The sequence below is a fragment of the Erinaceus europaeus genome, chromosome 2 (genome assembly GCF_950295315.1).
Source record: "Erinaceus europaeus chromosome 2, mEriEur2.1, whole genome shotgun sequence".
Classification (NCBI taxonomy): domain Eukaryota; kingdom Metazoa; phylum Chordata; class Mammalia; order Eulipotyphla; family Erinaceidae; genus Erinaceus; species Erinaceus europaeus.
The window spans coordinates 93,008,637-93,033,517 of record NC_080163.1 but is presented as its reverse complement, the minus strand read 5'-3'; the positions used below and the strand labels follow the sequence as shown (position 1 = coordinate 93,033,517).

At 37.9% G+C, this 24,881-nt stretch overlaps 2 protein-coding genes across 8 annotated transcripts in view; one reads left to right on the top strand and one right to left on the bottom strand.

Moving 5' to 3' along the window:
• The window catches only part of PALLD (palladin, cytoskeletal associated protein), an 811,300-nt gene that overhangs the window by 3,696 nt on the left and 782,723 nt on the right, over nucleotides 1-24,881 (bottom strand). For 5 of the 6 annotated variants that reach the window (XM_060184240.1, XM_060184229.1, XM_060184247.1 and 2 more), the window contains 8 exons: nucleotides 23,575-23,710; nucleotides 19,553-19,651; nucleotides 19,321-19,371; nucleotides 17,504-17,725; nucleotides 14,439-14,588; nucleotides 6,318-6,412; nucleotides 4,256-4,388; nucleotides 1,452-1,659 (listed from right to left, as the gene is read on the bottom strand). In XM_060184240.1, coding sequence (XP_060040223.1) covers nucleotides 1,452-1,659; nucleotides 4,256-4,388; nucleotides 6,318-6,412; nucleotides 14,439-14,588; nucleotides 17,504-17,725; nucleotides 19,321-19,371; nucleotides 19,553-19,651; nucleotides 23,575-23,710 — 1,094 coding nt within the window. The remainder of the gene's footprint in view (nucleotides 1-1,451; nucleotides 1,660-4,255; nucleotides 4,389-6,317; nucleotides 6,413-14,438; nucleotides 14,589-17,503; nucleotides 17,726-19,320; nucleotides 19,372-19,552; nucleotides 19,652-23,574; nucleotides 23,711-24,881) is intronic. The other variant, XM_060184234.1, reaches the window with a different exon arrangement.
• Nucleotides 1-24,881, top strand: part of CBR4 (carbonyl reductase 4) — a 214,723-nt gene that overhangs the window by 46,456 nt on the left and 143,386 nt on the right. The window contains exon 5 of one of the 2 annotated variants that reach the window (XM_060184277.1): nucleotides 5,061-5,074. In XM_060184277.1, the coding sequence (XP_060040260.1) occupies nucleotides 5,061-5,074 (14 nt within the window). Of the gene's footprint in view, nucleotides 1-4,902; nucleotides 4,968-5,060; nucleotides 5,075-24,881 lie in introns of those variants that run through there. The other variant, XM_016190058.2, reaches the window with a different exon arrangement.

Genomic DNA, 24,881 nt, shown 5'->3' with positions numbered 1-24,881 from the left:
GAATGCAGAAGCATTTACAGTTATTGCTTATATAGACTCTTCATACCATGTGCTAAGAAAATCATCCTCTCCAAATGATTCTTTTACAAAGAAAGGCTTCTGTAATTCATTCCACTCATTTATCTCATTTATCTACTCAATTAATTCAAGCTCTGACAAGCCCACACAGTACACTGGCCATCTGCTCCACAGAATGCCTGTCTGACAGGCTCTGAGACTAAGTTATCCTTGCTAATGACTACTAATTATGTTACAATAGGCTCCCAGTCTTACCAACTACTGCCACCTAGTGGCACTGAGGAAGGAATCACTTGCTATCTGAAATGTTGGCTAAGAAGATTCCAAAGGTTAGTAAATCCTAGTTTAAGTGACACCTATCATGCAATTAAAAGGGGAGGCATTTTTATCTATATTTGGCAGCTCTACAAATTCCAGTTTGTATCCTCCAAAGGGAGCTATGAAAAAGAATATAAGGTCTAAAAGTATGAGAACTAATTGTTAATACACTCTTAATATCACCAACTAATGGAAATTAGTTTCTTAGCTCTGTGGTAGGAATAGTTTTGGGGAAATAGGTCTAGTTATTTCCTTTGGAGCTAGCAAGGAATTTGAGGATGCATGTCCCTTCCACATATATACTTTCCAACCTGAAGAGAGAAAGTCAGACAAAGACAAGAAATGTACATGAAAAAATGAGGGAGTCGGGCGGAAGTGCAGGTGGAGCAAGGACCGGCATAAGCATCCCGGTTCGAGCCCCCAGCTCCCCACCTGCAGGGGAGTCACTTCACAAGTGGTGAAGCAGGTCTGCAGGTGTCTATCTTTCTCTCCTCCTCCTCTGTCCTATCCAACAACAATGACATAACTACAACAATAAAACAAGGGCAACAAAAGGGAATAAATAATTAAAAAAAAGAGCCTTAATGTCATAGTAATACCACTTAGAGCATTGCAGGTTTTAGGTGATATATATACATACATACTTCAAGGGCAGGTATTAGAATTTTTATTTGTGTCCAACTACTAAAGATGGTATATACATTTCTACAAATCTATTTTTTTGTCAAAGACTTCATATAACAGTGCTTTTATACCTATAGTTTATAGTAGATTAAACAGTAAATCTAAATTTTACTTGAAAGTAGATGTTAAAAATCTTAAATTTTGAAATTATTGGCCATTAAAAAGTAGGACCATACATATCTCTATAAATTCTTGCACAGTGACTTAGGGCCCATATTCGTTCCTTATACTCTTTCTCTTTAGGCAGGCTCATGAAGGAAAATTAGTTCCTATTTTGCTAAGCCTTAGGAAATGTATTAATCACTTTTCTGGTGATATACTCTACTCTTTTAGCAGCTTGATATATTTTTCATAATGGTCAATAATGCAGGACTACTTTCCGTTTCTAAATCTGATGTCCATTTTGGGAAAGGATTCACAGATGAACCTACCAGCAACCACCAGCTCCAAGCTGAATGAGTTCTGTCCTGCTCGGTTGGAAGCTATACACGTGTAGATGCCAGCATCACGTGACGTGACAGGCTCTATGATCAGAGAATGCACCCCATTTTCACGCACAAGCATCTTGTGAGCACTGTCAGAGCGAATTGGCTTTCCATCTAGTTGCCAACTTAAATCAGGTGTGGGTAAGCCACTGACCTAAACCAGAAAGGAAACCATTAACAACCAAGAAATCAACATATATTGCTCATTTTCCTTTTTTGCATAAAGATTTTCAGTTATTTCTAAACATTTGGAGAAATGGAAAAAAAGTGAAATAGGGATTAACAAAACCTTTGTCTTTTACCTCACGCACAGTTATAGGGATTACTGGGATGATGTCAACACAGAACCCAGTGCTCTTTGGAAAAAGGATGCCCAACCTTAATAAGTACTCAGCTGGCACTTACACAATCTGGAGTCGATCATCAAAGAGCTGCCATGAAGACATTAGTTAACACATCTATCAGTACACACGGCTATTATTATTTTATAGGCCTTGAAACTAAGTAACAAGTAATACAAAAATTACCCAGAAAGCCATCTCAACAAATTAGCATTACAATTGCAACATCATAAAAGTCTTGAAACCATGATAGTTTTGATGACCAAGGATCAGATAAAAGCACATTTAATTGCTAATAGCATGTTGTGCTGTGAAGGGTGGGGGTGGCTGCCATCTGTTAGCTCCTTACAGTGTTGCCCTAGATTTTGCGGGGGGGGGGGGGGGGGGGAAGAAGCATCATGAAAAAGGCCTTTTTCACTCTGATGCCAAATTGTCTAGAGGAAATATATATACAAAAAGATGTCAGCTGGACAAATCCAGTTCTTTTGAAGAAGTAGCTCTGCCAAGTACAGCCATGGAACTACAAGATGCCCCCTCACACACAGGCTCTATCGGTGGGACAGAGGCCTTCGAAGGCACAAACGGGCCAGGCTCCAGGCCGTTCCCAGTTTACTAGGTTGTGTTCTGAGCAAGCAGGGTCATGTACTAATTGAAGCCATGGCATTTTTATTAGGAGAAATGCCCAGAGAGCTTTACATTCAGCCCACCTATTTCACAGTGTACAACAGTTACTAATGTGTGTGTGTGTAAGAGATCCCAGCACCAAAGCTCCCTTCAACCTGGCTCAGACGCATGGCAAAGCAGAACACTATCTATCCAGGGTGATCTATATGCTGGCCCCAGTTACTAATGCTAATGCAAAGGGGAAATGCCCATTTATTCTATCTCTACTTCTACCCTCAATCCTCCTGGTTGCTTAACTATTTATTGGATAGAGACATCTGCAGCTTTGTTCACCACTCATGAAGCTTTCCCCCTACAAGCAGGGACTGGCAGCTTGAACCTGGGTCCTTGTGCACTTAACCAGGTGTACCAACAACTGCCCCCCCCCCACTTATTTAAGTAAAGAAAATATTTCAGGAACTGAAGATTATTATAAGCAGATGATAATCTAGTAAAATCAGTGTATTGGGTGTCATGAAAATGAAAGAAGAGCATACTGTTAAAACCAGAAGAGTCCCATGGGATGAGTTGTTTTTTATGAAGATTTAACACAAAGCCTAGAGTACTCAGTGTCAGGGATGTACCTGAAGGGCTATGAAAAGGGGAGGAGCAGGGAATCCTTCTGTTGCTGCAGCATTGGCTTTTTTTTTTTTTTTACTATTTTTTCCCCCTCTGAAAGCTTAGATACACTGATCCACTACTCATTGAGTAAAGCTTCCATCTACTCATGGGCAAAATTTTCACTTGCCCAAGTTAAAGCCTAACAGTGAAATCAATAAGCAAAGCTTACTTTGTTCCCAGCACTTGGAGACAGTTATCTTAGTTTTATCACATGCAGGGATGATAGTTCAGTAGTATCAGTAGTAGAAATTTCAAGCCTGACGCCCTCGGTTCAACACCCAGCACTCTATATGCCTAAGTTGAGCAATGCTCTGGTCATTCCTATCCCCTTGTAAAAAATACATCTAAAAAGAAATAAAGCACCATGATTTTTAAAATATGGTAGAAAGTAGAGCTCACAATATGGTAAACATCCATTATACCCAGCATTCTTTTTTTTTTTTTTTTTGTGACTTACTATGTTAACTGGCACAATTAAATAGAGACACAATTCCTGTCTTACACATAAAACAATCCTTGGTAATATCGACTAGTATGAAAAATATCCTTCTCTTGGCATTTTTACCTATCTGTATGGATTCTTATAAACATACACATAGAAACTAGTTTGTGTACTTTCAGGGGCTGGGGTAGTATAGCATATACCTAGCAAACATGATACTTTGGGTTTCATCCTCAGTATTAGAGACAGCCAAATATAAAAACTGTGTAGTTATACTGTATTCATGATTCATTTTTTTCTCATACATTTTTACAAGCCTAGATTTAATATTTGAAAAAAAAAAAAAGTAGTGCTCAAATCTAAGTATACTTTACCTTTGTTCTGTCATCCTGAAAACAGCCACCAGATGGCACTCAGCTAATTTTATAAAAACCTTATTCGTATTTAAGAACTAATGTGGGATGGACATACACACACACACATATTCCCCCCCCACCCCCTTCGAGAAACCGATAAGAGCATATCACACACAATTTTGTAGTTCAAAACCTGCCAACCAAATGATCCTCATAGTTAAGAAATCCTTGAAAACAGGAGGAATAAAATTCATATATAACTAACTCAAATAATCATACAGAAAAACAGCAGTGAGGGAGATAAAAGAGGCACTAAGAAACTCTTACTTTGCAATCCATTCTGCAGAGTTTTCCTTCTTGAACTGTCAGATCTCCAGGAGCTTGCAAAAAGTGAGGTCTAAAGAATCGCTCCTGAATTGGTTCATTTTCATCTGCACTGTCCCTTGATCTGGAACGAGGCCTTGAAACAGGATAGCATGATAATAATTATTTACAGACTTTTAATCATCTTTAAAAAATACACACCACAATAATTAATCTCTCAGGTTTATACATAGTCAGAAAGGCAACATTTTTATTTATTTGCCTCCAGGGTTATTGCTGGGGCTCGTTACCTGCACCACAAATCCACTACTTCTGGAGGCTATTTTTTTTTCCTTTTTTGTTGCCCTTCTTGTTTTTGGATAGAACAGAGAGGGAGAGAGAAAGATAGACACCTGCAGACCTGCTTCACTGCCTGTGAAGCGACCCCCCGGCAGTGGGGAGTCAAGGGTTCGAACCAGGATCCTTACACCGGTCCTTGCACTTAACCCATGTGCGCTTAACTGTGCTACTGCCCAACCCCCCCAAAATTTTATTTCATTTGGAAGTTTGTTATAAATGTTGTAATTGCAGATTTTAAATAGTTCTGCTACTCTAATCCTTAAAGCTACTACAAATCATCAAAGTGGAAATGAGATACTCTACATTTTCAGAACTACATGGGAATTGGCAACACCTGTAACACTGCTTATGAGGCTTTCCGTCTACCGGTGAGAACCAGGTGCTTAAACTCCAGAGCCACTGTCTACTCTGAGTATGCCATTGCCTAGTCTGCAGTACCTGCTACTTATTACTAAATCTTTATCAACAGAAATTACTGTAACCGTCTACAGTGACTTTAATGTATGATTTTGTAAAAATGTAATCTCTGGTCAAAAGTGCTTTAAACATTTTTATTATCTCCATTTATTTACTGGATAGAGACAGCCAAAAATTGAGAGGGAGAGACACCTGTAACACTGCTTCACCAGTCGTGAAGCTTTTCCCCTGCGGGTGGGGACCAAGGACTTGAACGCAGGTCCTTGCACATTGTAACATGTGCGGTCAACCAGGTGTGCCACCACCCAGCCACATACATAGTTTACAGTCAGGACTATTTGAATATTCTATCAATAAATTTATCTAACAAGAACCACAAGAAGACATTCTTTTTAACCAGAATTAGCACTCAGCTTTGGCTTATGTGATACAGGCACTTGAAACTAGGACCTCTGATGCCGCAGATATCAAAGTCTCTTTTATGTCTCCCATCCTTTCAACTGACTAAGTTATTATCAGTAAACCAGCAGATTTTAAGAAATTTGTCAACAGGGAGTCAGGCGGTAGCACAGTAGGTAAAGTGCAGGTGGCGCAAAGCGCAAGGACTGGCTTAAGGATCCTGGTTTGAGCCCCCGGCTCCCCACCAGCAGGGAAGTCTCTTCACAGGTGGTGAAGCAGAAGTCTATCTTTCTCTCCCCCTCCTCTCTCCATTTCTCTCTGTCCTATCCAACAACGACGACATCAATAAAAACAATAATTACAATAATAAAAAAATTTGTCAACGAAAGTTTGTAATGGCCAAGTCATACATCTGTTGATTAGAGGTGTTTGGTTTGAAACAAATAAATTGGGGCCAGGCAATGGCACAGCTGATAGAGCATACATGTTCCCATGCTCAAGGACATGGGTTCAAATCCCTGGTCTCCTTTCTCCTTGTGGGGAGAAAGCTTCACAAGTGGTAAAGCCATCCTACAGGTGTGTCTCTATCCAAAAAATGAATAAATAAAATATTTCTTAAAACAAGTATATCATGTATTACTATTTTCTTATTAACATGCTTACTATCTAAAAAGTGTTGAATAGTTTATCAGAAATGGCATAGCGTACATTAGCAACGATCTGTATCCCTTCCTTTTCTCAATTACAAAGGAGAATAATATATAATAACCAAGGAACTACATATTGTATATAGTTAATATGCTCACATTCTGCCATCCAACAAAATTAGCTTTCATGGTCATCATACATTCGAATACTATGGAATTTATAGTAAGTAACTGTAACACCTATGGAATGGAAAAATCAATACCTTCTGACATGTGGGTGACCTGAGGGAGAGCGGGGACTGCGGCCTCTCTGGTTGACAGCCTGCACCATTAGCCGTCCAGTACAGCTGACACGGCCCTGTCAGAGACAGCAGGGAGAGGAATTATTTGCTATGCAAAAGAATTTGCCATCAAACACTAACATGTCTGTTGTTCTAGTCACCATAAGAAAAATTTCTGTGATAAGTTTACCAATGTGAGGGTAATGATACAAACCCTTCTCAAAATGTATTTTCTCTGAATTAAACTAATTAGTAAAACTATACTTTAAAAATAGAGGTGACAAGGTCTTTCTCTGAAGTGTCAAATGAGTGCTACTATTTTATATATTCAGTAAGAAAACTACCATATTGAACTCATTGTAATCTGCTAGTACCTCCCAAACATTTGAAGCCGAGTTCTACAATACAGCAAGAAGACATTACTGCCAAGATTCTTGCCCCCCCCCCACCACCTTGGGCAAATTTCTGGAAGTTATAGCAAAATCTAAAACCAACTCAGTTTCTGTCCAATAGTTTTAGTAATATAGCTAAATCTTTTAGTAATATAGCTAAGTGGTATCCGTGCCAAGAACCAGATATATAAGAGGCAGTGGCATGACAAAAATAGACATTATATAAGAAGTATGCAAGAGAAGGATAAGAAAAATTTAATATTCTCCAAATCTCTATGTAGTATAGGAAAAGATGTCAGTTGCTTAGATGCTGCCCCCACTTCCAACTATGAAGTGCCTCACTGATACATCCTAGTAGATGCTTTAAGGAATAGACATGTAAGATCTGTCATCTCTTCAGGACTTATGGATAGGAATTACTGGGTTCAATCCCCACACCATCATAAGCCAAAGCTGAGCAGTGCTCTGGCAGAAAAAAAAAAATCTACATAGGAATTATTGGGTTGTCTGAAAAGTCATGATTTATTTTTGCATCGAAAAATATGTCATGACTTTTCTGAAAACCCAATAGGTAGCTGCAGTTATTCTGATATAGAGTGTGGCTTCCTTACTATTTGCTTTGCTACTTCAAATAATTTTAACTTTGATTACAACAGATTTGTATAATTTATATTTTTCCTTGAAATATGACATCTAGAGGATTCACAATGTTAATATTAACTAATCATTTATGTGGCTAGAGAAAGGTGTATGTTAAATTCAACCTTTAATCTTGATATTGATTCAAAACAAATATATTATAAACTTCTAAAAATATCTAATGACATTTTTTACTTTGAGCAAATCATTGATCAAGTTTTTTTTTATGCTCTATAAACACTGCGGTGGCTAGATCTTAAAAAGGATGCTTTCAATATTAAATGATATGACTCAGATTAATTTATACTACTACTAGAGGCCTGCGACAGTATGCCTGGACCTTAGATTAGGAAATGTTTTTGTTTATTTTAGCTAGAGACAAAAAGACTGTATGTGTATGTGAAAGGGATCATAACATTAAAGCTTCTTCAGTGTAATACGGGCCAGGCTCACACGTGGGTCATGCACAGGCTAATGCAGCATGCTGTCCAAGTGAGCTATTCTGCTAGCCTCATCAGGAGGGTACTTAGGAGCCAGAGAAGCTTGACTGACTCCCAGAATTTCCCAAACAGATAAACTTTGCTTGAGGTATATGCACTCTGACCTTTTTTGACCCTTCAAATACCACTTTTAACCAATGCTTCCTCTGACTCTCAAGTGACTATGGCTATATATCTGATAAGTATGAATCATTCTTTGAATTGTATTGTTAACATTTTCATATGTACTTGAAATTGTCTTCAGGGGGTGAGATGTTATATATTCTAGGATGTATTTTACAAAGAAAAAAGAAAATGCTTTTAGCATGTGAGGCAGAACATATGGAGAATGAATCAACATTTTAAACTTATACTAGTACGTAAAAGGTGCAAAGCACACAGGCATATTCAGTGTGTTTTGTGGGATAGCTACATTTGAAGTAGAAGAGGGAATACTCACCTTAACCATTTGACTATACTTAGGATAAATTCTGCCTCATTCCTCATCAAAAAGATAGGATAAGCATGTTGGCATATTACTCTGTAAAGATTAAATATTTCTACAGTTTTCAGGATTCTACTGTTATGAACCATAAAAACAAGTGTTTCCTTAAATCCCCAAATTTAAGAAAAAGGAATATGTTACCATTTGTCACCCTTTTTACTCCTATACATGGTTCACATCTGAAAATCAAGGGAAAGGCATGGTCCTTAGGAGGCTGAGTTATTAGTATGATTATTTAGTGTTATTAGCAACAAACATGACTAAGCAGTAGGTGACCAGGAACATTTTGAAAGCATCCAAACTAGTATAATTCTGACCTTTTTATGAAAAAAAAAAAAGTGCCGAATTCTGTGCAGCATTTTGAAAATATGACTCCAGTGTGCACAATAGAAAGTTCAGTATTGGGGGTTGGGTGGTAGTGCAGCAGGTTAAGCACACATGGCACAAAGCGCAAGGACCGGCATAAGGATCCCAGTTTGAGCCCCCAGCTCCCCATCGGCAAGGGAGTCGCTTCACAGGCGGTGAAGCAGGTCTGCAGGTGTCTCTCTTTCTCTCTGTCCTATCCAACAACGAACAACATCAACAAGGATAACCATAACAAGGCTACAACAACAAGGGCAACAAAAGGGGGAAAAAAAGTGGCCTCCAGGAGCAGTGGATTCATGGTGCAGGCACTGAGCCCCAGCAGTAACCCTGGAGGCAAGAAAAAAAAAAAAAAAGAACAGTATTTTGTTTAAACTTCTGATTTCTATAAGTAAGCCTCATATCATTATGATAGGCTCTGATGCACATTTATGCATGCTTTTATTAACTTCTAGATGGTTTACTACAAACATGTGAGTAATACTGTACGTGCATGTTTGAAGTGAGGTTTGGAATAAGCCAGGAAACCTTATAATGCTTAAACAAAATGCAATCAACAAACATTCTTTTTAAATTTAACTCATCTGTGTCTTTTGTAGTCTCAACAAATCCACAGAGGAGCTTAAAGCTATATAGTACCTGTAAGTTTGAATTCTTAAAGTGACTGATATTAACATCTACCTTATAAAGATCATTTGATGCCTCATGCAAGGCCAACTATTTATACAACATGGAAATAACATTTATATTTCTTAGTTTATGAAATTTAACTTGTGGCATGTAGGACCTTATAAAAGCTTACTCTTTGTATATATCCTGCAATTAGAGGAAACATCAAGCTGCAAACACCCATTCCAAAATCCAAGTGCAACAAAGAGTAACTTAGCAACACAACAAAACAAAGTAAAACATTCGTGTTTTGATTTAGTTGTTTCTTAAAGATAGGATTAGAGTCTAAAATAAACTATTTGTGATTCTCGTTTTGGCACTCTTTTTGGCGTAATGCTACACTCATTACTTCACTCAAGTATGTAGCTGTTCTGGTCTCTTATGAATTGTCTGAGCAACACACACTGAGTTTGGTACACAGTCCGGTATATGTTTAGAGCTGTGAGTGCTTTTTTCCCTAGTCAAATTTGGATGCACTCACAAATATCTAACATGTTTCTTATTCCCAAAAGATTAAGCCAGGTGGAAAAATATTCTATAAAATATTCTGATGAACGTTAGTATTTTTCCTCTTTCTTTGGTTCTCACCCGTTTTCTTGGCTACCTTCTGTAATTATTTTCCACTGCTCAGGAAAGTTCTGCTCTCTCTCTATTTCATCACTGAACTAATTTTTCCACTCCAGCCTTCTCACTTTGCCTTCTCACATCATGCAGGCTGCAGCTTACCTTTCAAACCCGATTTTAAAATGTAAAGAAAGGAGGGGGAAAAAAAAAACTAAAATAATTAAAAACATCAAGAAAAACTTGAATTTCATGTTGACTTATATATTATGCCTTAAGGATTAACATATTAGATTTTAGATTTACTTTTTAGATGATTTTTGTTGTTGTTGTTACTGTTTGTTTGGACCACACCACTCAACTATGGTTACTAGAGGGGGCTAGAGAACAGAACTAGGGGCCTTGGTACATTTCCCTGGCTCTTGATCATGTTTTAGTTCACAATTTGTAAGAATGGCAAAAATACCTTAACAGGCAATAACAAAGTTGAGATTTTGATAGTACTGAGCATTTTTGTTATGCTGTTTCTACAACAGCAAATGATGATTTATATTAATGTTAGGTTCAAATATACCTGACTTTAAATACCATTACATCTTCTAACAGGTAATGAAATTCATCCCAAGTTCTAGGCGATGTTTCACAAACCCCACATCTGGATATAGCAACTAAGAGCTCAGGTTAAAGAAGGAGCTTTATTTTTGAAATTAAAATTAGTTAGGCAGCAGTTACTACCAAATGCCATAAACATCAAAAGTCTTCTCAATGTTAGGTAGAAAAGGAGACATTTTTAAACTAAATTATTATTACCGGAGCAATGCTCAGCTCTTGCTTATGGTGGTGCTGGAGGTTGAACTGGGACCTTCATGTGACTTAGGCATGAAAGTCTTTTGCATAATCACTATGCTATTTCCCAGGCTCACTTTCTTTAGTAAAGAACTCTAGGTATTAGGAGCTGGTTTGGTTATCGTCTCCTGGGCCTTTTTGTCTGATATACCCAGAGCAGTCGTAATACTAACTTGCTTAGCCACAGGTGGCTTAGAATGTTCTGTTAGAACTGGGCTTTTGGCTAACTAATTCAAACCAGTCCACTTCTGATTTGTGTTTCCTTCAAAGATAAAAGGCCAGAGAGAATTAAACACAGGAGCTTATCTTGATTTTGTAAAGCAAATTTACTGGGGCTGGAATGAGTGACCACTTTCTTTGGGGGGTTTCTCTTGGCTCGAGTGTGCTGGGAGTAGCTTCCCAGCTTCATGTGTGGCTTGTGTCAGCTGTGCGGTGGGTGTGGCCTGTGCATTTCCTCATTGCTCCTCCACCCAAGCCCACAGCTGTGGTGGTGGTGGCACAGCCACATCTGCTGCCTAACTCCTTCAAAGGGGGTGAAGAATCAGAAGACCACACACCAGCAGCACATTGGGCAGAAATCAAATCCTAAATGGACTAGGTCTCTTCTCAACACAATTATGCAAGCAGGACACTTACAAACAACTGATCCTTTATGTCCCTGTTTCTTCTCCTGCCTCTAACACAGGGTTATTAGTGTCTTCAAATTAAAATAATGACAATAATTAGCATTTGTTGAAAGGATATTCTGTGTCGGGTAAGGAGTGCTTTTGCATGTCTTATTCAAATTCATTGTTGTTTGTTTCCATTAACCCAGGGTTAATAGCATCTGGGCATTTAAATCATTGACCAACTATGATGGATGAAGTCATTATTAGATCAGGGTGGGCTGCTGAAGATCCATATTGCAAACATAGAAAAAGTGGAAGGGAAAAATGAGAGATAATAGACCAAAACAGTGAAACATGATACTGAACAGCCTAGATGGTACAGTTTAGGAGCCTGGTCTAGCTGTCACTCATAACCTCTGTGACTGTTTCCTCTTCTACCAAATGACTTTCAGACCTGCTGTCTCAACTCTGCATGATGCAACTGGTCCTGAGCAGTGAACCCTCCCTCATTTAGAACTTTTCCACATGTAAAAACACATGATTATAACTTGAAGAAGACTAGAAGTAGACTCACAGCTGTAGTTTTACATTTACGATGTTCTATAAATTTTTTTTTTTACTTCAGTACCACCTTAAAACAAAGGGGGTGGCAATATAGTTCACTTGGACAGTGTGCACAACCCAAGTTTTTAATTTATTATTTTTTGATATTTTTAATTTTTTATATTTATTTATTTATTATCTTTTTTGTTGCCCTTGTTTTATTGTTGTAGTTATTATTGATGTCATTGTTCTTGGATAGGACAGAGAGAAATGGAGAGGAGGCGGCGAGAAAGACACCTGCAGACCTACTTCACCGCCTGTGAAGCGACTTCCCTGCAGGTGGGGAGATGGGGGCTCGAACCGGGATCCTTAAGCTGGTCCTTGCGCTTTGTGCCACCTGCCCTTAACCCGCTGCACTTCCGCCCGACTCCCACAACCCAAGTTTGAATCTGACCCCCATCATATTGAAGGAAGCTTCAGTGATATGGTCTCTCTCTAAAAATAAAATAAATAAAAGTGCCTTGAAATTAGTAGCAATATGCCAGCACTACTTAGTGCTTAAGAAACACAATTCTCTTCCCATAGCATTTCCTAATCATTCTATAGGAAAGAGGGTTACAAAACCCAACACAAAGAAAAAATATGGCTTTTGTTGAAAAATGAAAATTAAAAAAAGCAACTTTTACTTTTGTTCCTTCAAATATACTAAACATGAGCACAAATAAACATCAGAATGCAATATTTAAGGAAAATCCGTTGTTTGTTTTGGTTTTTTTTCCAGGCTGAGGGCCATTCATGAATAGACTGAAAAATTAGGACCCTGGGGGCTGGGTGGTAAGGTGGTAGGTTAAGTACATACAGCACAAAGTGCAAGGACCGGCATAAGGATCCCAGTTTGAGCACCTGCAGGGGGATTGCTTCACATGTAGTGAAGCAGGTCTGCAAGTGTCTGTCTTTCTTTCCTATCCAACAATAAGGGCAACAAAAATGGGAAAAATGGCCTTCAGGAGCAGTGGATTCGTAGTGCAGGCACCAAGCCCCAGCCATAATCCTGGAGACAAAAAAAAAAAAAAAAAAGATAAAAAAATTGGAATCTCAGCAAGGTACATTAAAATAGAAACTTATTGATGGTGAAAAGTTTGCTGTGTTCAATCACACATGATTTAGCAGATAATTTGCGTTTTAATCTTAAGACTGTTCTTTTTTAAAAAATATTTTTATTTATTTATGAGATACAAAGAGAAATTCAGATGGGAGGAGAAGATAGAGAGGGACAGAGGCAGAGAGACACCACTGCCTCACCATTCATGAAGCTTTCCCCCTGCAGGTGGGGACCAGGGGCTTGAATCTGGGTCCTTGTGCACAGCCAGGTACACCACCTGGCCCCAGAAATGTACTGAACAAAATTTTTGCTAAAATTCTCTATGATATTTGGTATTTCCTTTAGAACCAACAATTAGAGAAGAGAAAGCTATAAGTCAGACATTTAAAAAAGTGATTTATGGGAAATCTTCACTGGTTTTATAATAAAATGGAGTTTTTTTAGTTGTTTTTTAAACTATCATTTACATGACTTGCTACTTTGTAAAATTAACTTCCCACACATTTTAAAGTACAAAATGACTATTGAAGTACAATTTTTAACTCATTTTTTGTCCCCTATACCTAGCATAGTGTTTAAAGTATATAAAAGAAATAATAAAGGAGAATTTCCACAAGGACCCAGGTTCAAGCCTCCAATCCCCACTTACAGAAGCTTGATAACTGTTGAAACCGTGCTGTGGATGTGTGTCTTCCTCTCTGCTTTCTAAAAAATAAATAAAAATTCTGTAGGGAATGGTGGTGGAGTCCTATAAGTACTGAGCCTCAATGATAACCCTGGTAGTAATAAATAAATTAAATTAAATAATTTCCAGACTTGAATTAGGAGTGTAGTAACTGGTAGGTGTATATTCAATTCTAAAAAAAGAAAAAAAAATCCTGAATGTCATATATAGGCACTACTTAAATTACAGCCTACACTTATCATTACTTAAAATCCATTAAGGTGTGTGTGTATATTAGTTTTTATACTACAGTAAAACCCCTCTCTGTCTCTCTCTGTGTCTCTCTCTATATATATATATAAATACCTCTCACTGTTCTTTTCTCCTTCCTCATATAACTTTATCCTACCTGAGATGATATTTTTTGTGTATTGGCTCACTTTCTCACTGGGATCTTTATCCTGTATATCACTGCAACCTCATCATCTATATGAGCTGTACATATTAGGTTCTCAATATTTGTGGGAAGATTGTACACCTACTTCAGAATTCTTTCTGTTGAAAAATACTTGATGGACGAAATACATATTCATGAAAGAAAGCATTTTTCTCTCCTCTGAAACCAGGTTGAATGTAGAAAATAGTTTCCAATCAAGTATATATCCACAGTTTCTTTTGTCCATATAGATGCCTATCAGTCTTACATACAAAACTAAATGAGCCCTTCTTTACCTGAGGGTTTGCAGCCATAACTGTGTAATTCCCATCATCATCTAGGGTTGAGGCTGTGGTGTGGAGAGAGCAGGTCCCATCAAGATCTCTTTGGATGGTATAGTGATCATTCTTTGGGGAGATCTGCTTCCCATCCTTAAACCAATAGATCTGTGAAAAGAAACAAAGATTAAGATGCCTTAAGTCTGACTGTTCTGGGGACAGATAAATAATAAACGTGATCTTCAGAGTTTTCATCATAAAATATTAAATATAACAACTGGAATAGACTATTTCTTATATGAGACCAAAAAATACTGTTCTGTCATTTATTCCTAGTTTTTAACGTGGTACCAGGAAGACACCCATAACGTGTATGTACTCTGCTGCTCACCCACTCCTCCAACCCCCGGAAGTTGATCAGGCTCAAAAAAGTAGGTGACACATTTAATTCTACTTTAAATATCATGTATGTGAGTAGGTATTTGTACTGGTATTACTTACATCTAGGACCTACATATAAAACTAGTGTTAACATTATTGTTATGAACCGGCATCGTTCATTTATTTATTTTGGATAGAGATAGACACCTGCAGCCCTGTTTCACCACTCATGAAGCTTTCCCCCTGCAGGGGGACCGGGGTCTTGAACTCTGGTTCTTGAGCACTGTAATGTGTGCACTCAACCAGATGTGCTACTGCCAGCCTCTTGCATTTTTCTTTTTGCTTCTTTGAATTTTCAATTGTACTTTTTTTTTTTGAAAACAAAAAAACTAAAACCTGTCTCACCAGTTATGTTAGAGAGAAAGGTAAGGATGGGGGCAACAATTAAAGATTGGTGGTGAGCAGTATTGCATTGCTTTAATTCTGGACCAAGTGGAATATGATAGAAGGTTGCAAATATTTCTACTCTCCCTACTATGTTAAAGCAATACAGTAATATTTAAACACACAAACATTTTCAAATAATGTTTAATCTAGGTTGATATAAAATTAAATGTGAAAAATAACTACAGTAAAAATCTTTGCGTGGTCCAGGAGGTGGCGCAGTGGATGAAGCATTGGACTCTCAAGCATGAGGTCCTGAGTTCAATCCCCGGCAGCACATGTACCAGAGTGATGTCTGGTTCTTTCTCTCTCTTTCCTTCTATCTTCACAAATAAATAAATAAAACTTTGCTAAATGAAAAATTCAACTTCGTATATAGATTCTCTTCCCATATCTCATCTTTAAGTAAAATCATTGGTTCTCTGATGATCTGCTTATGAGATTATTGGATAGTTGTTGGCACATGGGTATAGTTTCTCTTCTGTGATAGGTGTATGCAAAACACTCTAATCCTCTCTTAGGTCTTTTTACACTATCATGTACCAGGACCCCCAAACCTACTCCATATCCTTTCCCAGAGTCCTTTGCTTTTGTGTAATATACTATACCCAGTCTAAGTTTTTACTGTGTGTATACCATTTCTGTTCTTGTATCTTACGTTCCACCTGACTAAGATCTTTAACCTTCTCTTTTTGGCTTATCTCACTGGAATCATGTTAAGTGAGATATTTAGTTTTTATTTACTTTATGAGCAGCCCCAATGTGACTGAGAAGCTGACTTATGCATATAGTAATGATGTCCAGACTTATGGGTAGGGCAGAAAATCAATCCCCCACCTGCCCTGTTTTAAGTCACAGTAAGTTCTTTTTTGACAGCTTTTTCCTTGAAACTGAAAGGATTCTTGATTTCTCATAGAAGACAACTTCATAGCCTCCACATCATCATCATTATTATTATTATTATTATTATTATTATTATTATTATATGCAGAGGAATATACCAAGGGCCTTGTGATACCACTGAGTCTCCTTTTCCAGTCCAATTTTTATTTCATATTTTTAGAGAGAGAAGTCACCATTGCTCTGTCTATGGAGTTCTCTTGTTACTCCCACATAGGGCCATAAATTCAGCCTAAGGCACACACTTTACCAGATGAGTTACTTACTCAAGCCTTTTTTTTTTTTAACTGATTCATTTCATAAGATACATCAGAGACAACTAAATTATATGCTGTACTAGGGATTGAACCTGGAGTACTGTGTAGGCAAAAATATGCTTTCTCCCAACTGAGCTATCTTGGGACTTCAGTTTTTAAGATGAATTTTTATCCTTAATGTAAATCAGTATTCAAATAATAACTGAAATTCAAATGTGCCAACACCTCTAAAATCTAAAAATTTTTGAGACTTCCATTTCTAAGACAAGAAAAGGCTAGGAATACATAATGCTAAATGCATTTGATTCCTGTGTCTTTTTCACCCTCTAGTTAGTTCCAGTCTTAGAGTTCCATGGAGAGTGGAGCAGTGTTTTGAGTTATCTTTCATCAAATAAAGTATGGGCTCAGGGAAGTGGCTCAAGGGTATAGTACATGCATGAGACCCTGATCCAGCACCAGAAGTAGGTAGGTAGATGGCATATATTTACCCACATTTTTGAGAGGGCTTCTAGTCAGATAGCTTAGGGAATTTTGCTTATCAGGAGTTCCCTTGATCATACTTTTTCAACACCCCCCCCCCCACACACACACATATGGATAGAGACCGACAGATATGTATCTGTGAGAGCAAGCTTTGGCTTTGACCTGAAGCTTCTAAAAGCAGTGGGAAGTATCACTTCTCCGTATAATACAGAACAAAAGTACACAGTCAAGCCTGGGCACTCAACAGCTTTATGACCATGGAAAGAAAGTTAATTAACTTTGCTGAGCTCAACTCAGTCATTCGCAATTTGGGAAAAATAATGGTAGCATCACATGAGTAAATGATGTAAGTGTATGAAGACTTCCTTGTCAGTTATTTCTATTGTTCTCCTGTTTGGTTCTGTTCTATTATTTAAGCCCAAACTCCTTACACCCTTCTTCCCTTTTTTAAAATTTCTATCTCTTCTGAAGATGGCCTAGAATCTAAAGTACCTTAAACATCATGGCTACTGAAAAGGGGCAGTCTGTATATTTCTTCCTACCATATATGCTGCACTTTGAAAGCTAAAACTTTCCCTCAGAAAGTATGATTCTTAAAAAACCATGTTTTGAACTCACCTTTGGCTTTGGATTCCCAGTCACTCTGCATGTGAAAGTTACAGGCATGCCCTCAAAGATCTTGAAATGTTTCAGCTTCACCTCAAAGAATGGTGCCACGCCATTTTCCACAGGCATATCCCCATACTGAACTTCATCACCTGATTCATCCACAGGAGACCTTTCTAACCTGTACTCAATTTCACTGATGAGTCTTTGTTCACAGCTGGACACTTTGTATTCCTGTTATCAAACAAAGAAAGGTAATCCCCTATGGTGCTATGTGTCGCACGAGTCTTAATTCTCTTCTTCAAGTAAACCACTCAGAAATCTGATCCCTACCATAGAACTTGAAAACACTGCCTGAGCCCAATGCAATTCCATAAATAAGCAAAAACATCTGGAAGTTAGTAATATATGATATTTAAATTGTCTTCAAGTCTTATCATCCAAAAAAAAGTATGAGGACAAATTTCTCTTTTCTTTGTGGTTGTGGAAGAAGAGAAAGAGAAAAGCAAAAGCTCTATGTTCCTAAACTGCACAGAAATAAAGCATGGGGACACAGTGATTTCTTTCTGTAGGGTAAAGGCTGATGCAAGATGCTGCCTATCTCCAGAAGCACATGTGGCAAGCAGCTGTAATTTTGCATAGCATTTACCAAGGAAATAATGGGAGGAGGGCTTCACTCCAGACAATGCTCAGCCACATAGCTTTCTTGACCTCTTCCCTAGATCTGCAGGTGTTAGAAATTATACCCCATTTTCTTTAAATTAAAAATGAAACTGAAAGTCCATTCAGGATTTTAATCCAGAAGAACAAAAGCAAAGCACTCATCACAAAGGAGTCTCTTGCTTACAAAGTCCACTGTAAAAATATCTCTACTCAGTATTAAATAAAACACCAATTTAACTAGTTTTGTCTTTATTTTTATGATAGAGACAAGAACACTGCTTAGCTCTGGCCTGGAACTGAGCGTCTTTCCTCTGGCACTTCAGGCATGACAGTCACTTATAAATTAACAACAGGTTATTGGATTGAGAGGGAGAAATATAATCTATGATATGAAACTATAAAGAATGCAATGTTACAATGTGCCAAATGACCGGGGTTCAAGCCCTGAGGTCCTCACCTGCAGGATGGAAGCTTCACAAGCTGGGCTGCAGGTATCTCCCTATTTATCCAATTAATAAAAATACATAATAAAACATTTTTTTCAAAGAACACCTATTTGTTTTGTCTCATTACCATCAAATTAATCACTTATTTTTATTTAAAAAATTTAATATTTTTAAATTTATTTTCCCTTGTTGCGCTTGTTGTTTTTCATTGTTGTTGTAGTTATTACTGTTATTGATGTCAATGTTAGATAGGACAGAGAAAAATGGAGAGAGGAGGGGAAGACAGAGAGAGAAAGATAGACACCTGCAGACCTGCTTCACCGCCTGTGAAGCGATTCCCCTGCAGGTGGGGAGCTGGGGGCTCGAACCAGGATCCTTACACGGGTCCTTGTGCTTCGCGCTACATGCACTTAAGCTGCTACGCTAATGCCCGACTCCCATTTAAGCACTTTTAAATACTAGCACTTTTTGCTTAGAAAAGTATTGAAAAATTTTATTTTTATTTTTAAGTGTTGGGGACACTTTCCTTTTAATAAATGAAAAAGTTTAAGTCCAGACTACTATACTACAGAATCAACATCAAATTTATAAATAAATGAAAATAGACACTGCTCATAGTATTTATAACTAATCTGTGGCAATAAAGATAGATATACAGATAAACAGAAGAAAACAGGTACAGTAAAAGACTATAAAGAGAAGAAAGACGAAAAGCTTAACCTTTTGACCATCCTGAGGACTCCCTACAGAAGCATGAGGAGACCCAATTTCCTGTAATGGCAGAAAAAAAAAGAAGTGAAAACTAATAACAAGAACATGAAGAGTCTAGCAGAATTTTTAGTTTTATCAGTGTGAAGTCTTTGTGGCAGAAATACATAAGAGAAATACTTTAAAATTTTCAAGCAGATGCACTTCTTAGTGGACATGAACAGAGTTTACTAGATCACAATACCTGATTAGCTATTTCCTCTTCTGGCTCCTGAACAGCAAAGACAGTTGCACTATCAGCACCAAGCAATCGGCGAGCCATTCTTTCTTCATAGGTTAACCTCTAATCAAAATAAATCAGAAAACAAAAACACATGCACACAAAATTAGAAAAGTCAGTTATGTACTGCCGTGGTTCAGAAAACAATATGAACTTTAATATTTTCTGTAACTATTCCTTCTACACTTTCAGGAACCTGAAAGTAAAGTAAAGGGAATCTCTTTTTTTAAAATATTTATTTATTTTCCCTTTTGTTGCCCTTGTTGTTTTTTTTATTGTTGCTATAGTTATTATTGTTGTTATTGATGTCGTCGTTATTGGATAGGACAGAGAGAAATGGAGAGAGGAGAGGAAGACAGAGAGAGGGAGAGAAAGACAGACACCTGCAGACCTGCTTCACCGCTTGTGAAGTGAACCCCCTGCAGATGGGGAGCCAGGGGCTCGAACTAGGACCCTTCTGCCAGTCCTTGTGCTTCGTGCCACATGCGCTTAACCCACTGTGCTACTGCCTGACTCACCCCCCCCTTTTTCTTCCCTTCTTGCTTCATTTGTCCAGACTTCCACCTCTCTTTTGGTCAAAATCTAATGTTAGATGATGGGCTATCGAATCCCTAGAACCACTGACTGATGTTGCACAAGTTTAAAGTGAGTATGATAAGCAACAAGGAAGGACCCTCATCATTTACATTTACTGTTAATAGTAAAAGAAAAATATATTCAAATAGTAAAATTATTATTTAAAAAATATTTACTTATTTATTCTAATGAAATAGAGATGCAGAGAGAGAAAGAGAGAGAGATACCAGAGTAGTGCTCAGCTCTGGCTTATGATGGTGCTGGGGATTGAACCTGAAACTTCAAAGCTGCAGGATAACCAGCTAAAGTGTTTTTTAAAGGCAATATTATTTTCATATCCATACTTAGGCTTTAGATCAGCTGAGATAGTTTTTTTTTTTAATATTTATCTTTTAAATTTTGAATAGAGACAGAGGGAAACTGAGAGGGAAGGGGAGAAGAAAAAGACACCTGTGGTACTATTTCACCACCTGTGAAACTCTCCCACCCCCCCACCCCCCTGCAGGTGGAGACCAAGGGCTTGAATCAGGGGTCCTTGCACATTGTCAGGTGTGCCATCACCCAGTCCTCAGCCTAGACAGTTCTGAGGCACCCAATAAGGGAAGTTTTAGACCAGCTGTCAGTGACAGTCCTCTCTGCTCTGGGGATCTCATCTCTAAGAACATTTCCTAGGCTGTTCTGTAATAAAGTGAATGCAGGGAGATATAATCAACTACAAAGCATGAGGGCGTATGGCTGGATTAGCAAAAGGACTATGAAAGACACTTGCACTTGCCAAAGCAAATGTCCACAAAGCTCTGATCTAAACCATTTTTGTTAGACTACTGTTATACAAAAGAAATGTCAACAGCTTTGCTCTATTAGTGCAATATCTGCTTTTATATGTTGATTCTCAAATGTCTTAGGTCTGGGAGGAACTTTCAGAGACTATTTGCTCCATTAGGGCATATAACAAGCAAATGTTTCAAAGTAAGGAAGAATTTAAAAAGCACGGAAGTTATTTCATATAAATCTTCAAACTTAACGAATATAGATGCACATTCTATTAGAAGCTCTCTAATCAAGAAAGTATGTCTGATAAATTTACCATTTCTAGTAACTGTTGGTTCTAGTTCCAGCTGAAAGTGGGAAGTGAAACCATTCAAATGTCAAATTACAAATAAGTCTTGAAGTTAAAAGTGATTTCATCTAATAAGTAAGGGGCGGAGGACAAACAAGAAGCAGAGGGAAATGCTTGGTGCACTCAGTTACTATTTGAGTATCTCAATTCAGTATGTTAATATTTAGTTTTATCATGTGTTAAAAATCATTGGGTAAGTTTTCAAAAATAGCTTTTTTAAACACCTGCTCTGAAAAGTTTCTAGAGAGAAGTATGTTGAGATCGAAGGGAGGGCTGGTATAATTTCCTCACTATTCCTTAAAAGCATAGTTAGTAATTTGACATCTGTCCTTCACCAGAATGCATCTGCTGCCATTAGAAATCAAATTTACTTCCTAGTTCTATAAATCACAATGCTATGTGTTTATACAAGCTCAGCCTCAGAAGTCAAAAATAAATGACAGAATAATACCTAACATTAGGAAAAAGTTGAGGTCCTGTTTTCTCAGAAGGGAAAAATAAACTTTTTAAAATCAGAAAGAGATCTAAGGAATTGATTATAAGTGGCATTCACTGCCTAAATAAAAATAAGATACATATATGATTGTGGAAAAAGTTATGATGTACTTTTTTCTGTTTTTCTATGCAAAAGTTATATATATTTATAATCCATAGAATTCAAAGATATCTTAGTCCACAAGGAATTTTTTTAAAATTTTTATATTTATTTATTTATTTATTCCCTTTTGTTGTCCTTGTTGTTTTATTGTTGTAGTTATTATTGATGTCATTGTTGTTGGATAGGACAGAGAGAAATGGAGAGAGGAGGGGAAGACAGAGAGGGGGAGTGAAAGACAGACACCTGCAGACCTGCTTCACCGCCTGTGAAGCGACTCCCCTGCAGGTGGGGAGCCAGGGGCTCAAACCGGGATCCTTCCTCCGTTCCTTGTGCTTTGCGCCACCTGCGATTAACCCGCTGCGCTACCACCGGATTCCCCACAAGGAATATTTAAAACAACTAAACACACAGCCTGGAGAGATGCTTTCACTTGGATTGAAAAATGTTCCCGTAAATATTTGTTTTAATCTTTCAAAGGTTTCAGTAGACATAGCCAAGGGAAACTTCCAGAGTATGCACATTTATACATGCAATCACTTATTTCAAGGGAAAAGCACTTTGTGAAAATCTATTCTAAGGGAAATGAATAATATAAGATGATCTTGTTAGAATTTTAATCTTCTTGAATTCAGACTTAAGATGTTCTAGTAATGAAAATCAGCATTCAACTTCTCTATTCCTCACCTTTCTAATCAAACATGGTCTATTTTGACATTTTTATTTATTGGCACTTGGGGATTCAAATTTGTAGAAGAGCTAAGTAACATGCAAAGCTTTCTACTTTGAAAAGGGTGCCTTAGAGCCAAACTTTATACAAAAAGGCCCTTTTCCCTTTAAGAGTCATGCAAAAACTTTCTTGTAATAATTCAGATAAGATTACAAAAGGCTCCTTCTTTTCTTTCCCTGTAAGACCTTATTTGCTAAACATGTTTTTCCTTAAAATACTCTATATTGTGATAAAAAGGATGAGTAAAATAAAACAAGTGAGGAAAGTGGATTTCAATCCAATGGAGATGACAAGCCAGAGCAAGACTGTGGAGTATGTATCACTCTTTCAGATTATAGAGCCAGTATCCAGTAAATATATATATATATATATATATATATCAGGATAAAAGTGACCTTCAGCAGTAACTTCCTTAATAAAGACATTGTTGGTGGAAGCAGTGCATGCCATACAATCCACATTCTCCTTCTGATACTTGAAATTCCAAGTCACTCCTTCTGGATAGGCATCAGTCATCCCAGAGCACACTCTCCCTCTCCCTCTCAAACCTCCACCTCTACCTCATCCGTCAGGGTTGGAATCCTTACTTTGTAAACACTGCAAGTATACTTTAATATCAGTTACTTATTCTGTTTGCAGTCTTAAAATCATCCCTTTCTCCTCCCTATATCTCCAACTAGCTAACTTTCCTCCCATATGCTTTTTTTTTTTTTTTTTTTTTTGTGACAAGAAGGAAGCAGCGAAGGCCAAGTACAAGGAAGCCAAGTACAATTTACTTTCTCTCCTTTTCCCAGACTCATGTTATACTACTGAGAGAAGAAAGTTGAGATTCAGGGGTAAGGAGGATTTTTTCTGTTTGTTTGTTTTTGTGGACAAATCTTAAGAACCCAAGTCTCAGCAGAGAAAGGGAAGAATTCTTTCATGGGGGTAGTTAATATTTCAAGCTCAGGCCCCAAGTCAATCACCGGCTGGCCGTTGTTCAGAAGATCCTCTTTGAAGCGAAGTTTTCGTTCCAGGTCTTGGATGACAGCATCCTTTGAGCCTTGAATTTCCTCATCAGAAGCTATTCTAGCAGTTCTGTTGGTCTTCTTTGGGAATCCTCTGCAAGAGAAAAACACAAGGTTGCATAGTCATTTGTCTAGCCTGTATATCCAAAGCAATCATTCAAGTCCAGCAGTGTTCCCACTTGGTTTTTCTTTTCCTCCAGTCACCAGCAGCATCACTGGGGTTCTGCATGATTCCTCTGCACTTGGAAGACTTTCTGTTTTTAGGCAGAGGATGAGGAGGGGAAATAAGACAGTGCTATGGAATCACTCATTTTGCACGGTATTTCCATATGGTGCCTAGGACCTTGAACCTCGGTCCTCATGCATGGTAAAGTGTATGCTTTACTAGGTGAGCTATCTCCTGGCCCCTCTTCACCCAATTTTTACATTACACACATTCCAACTAATTATGGAAAGAGCTGTTTTCAATGTTCAGGTAACATTAGTCGAGACCAGTTTTTTAGGGAAAGTTCAGATATCTTTGGGGAATGTACACCTTATTGGATAAATATAAAAAATGAATATATATATATATATATATATATATTCCCTTTTGTTGCCCTTGTTTTATTGTTATTGTAGTTACTATTGTTGTTGTTATTGATGTCGCCGTTGTTAGGACAGAGAGAAATGGAGAGCGGAGGGGAAGACAGAGGGGGAGAGAAAGATAGACACCTGTAGATCTGCTTCACCACCTCTGAAGCGACTCCTCTGCAGGTGGGGGGCCGGGGATGCGAACCGAGATCCTTACTCAGGTCCTTGCGCTTTGCGCCATGTGCCCTTAACCCGCTGCGCTACTGCCCGACTCCCCCCAAAGCTGGATTTCTAATAGATGTCATGTTTTTTAAAAGCAACTTAACAGAACACATATAGTATGCTTTCACTTAAAAAACAGAAAGGAGCTGAACAGTCTACCACCAACTCTCTGGTGTTCAGTGGGTGGGAACCAGCAGCATCAACATGACCTGAAAAACTATAATATGTAGATTTTCTGACTTCACTCCAGATCTACTGAACTCTCTGTTCAGGACCAGCAGTATGTGTTTCACCACACCCTCCAACTGATTTTGACCCATGCAGAAGCTGAAGAAACAAACTTAAAGAAATGTACATCTATAAACTATAAAGACAAATATAACTCAGAAATATAGGGTAATAGTTACTCTTCAAGGAGAGCAGTGGATATAAGTGGGGAAAGCCACCTCAGGGAACTTGAAAGGCTCTAG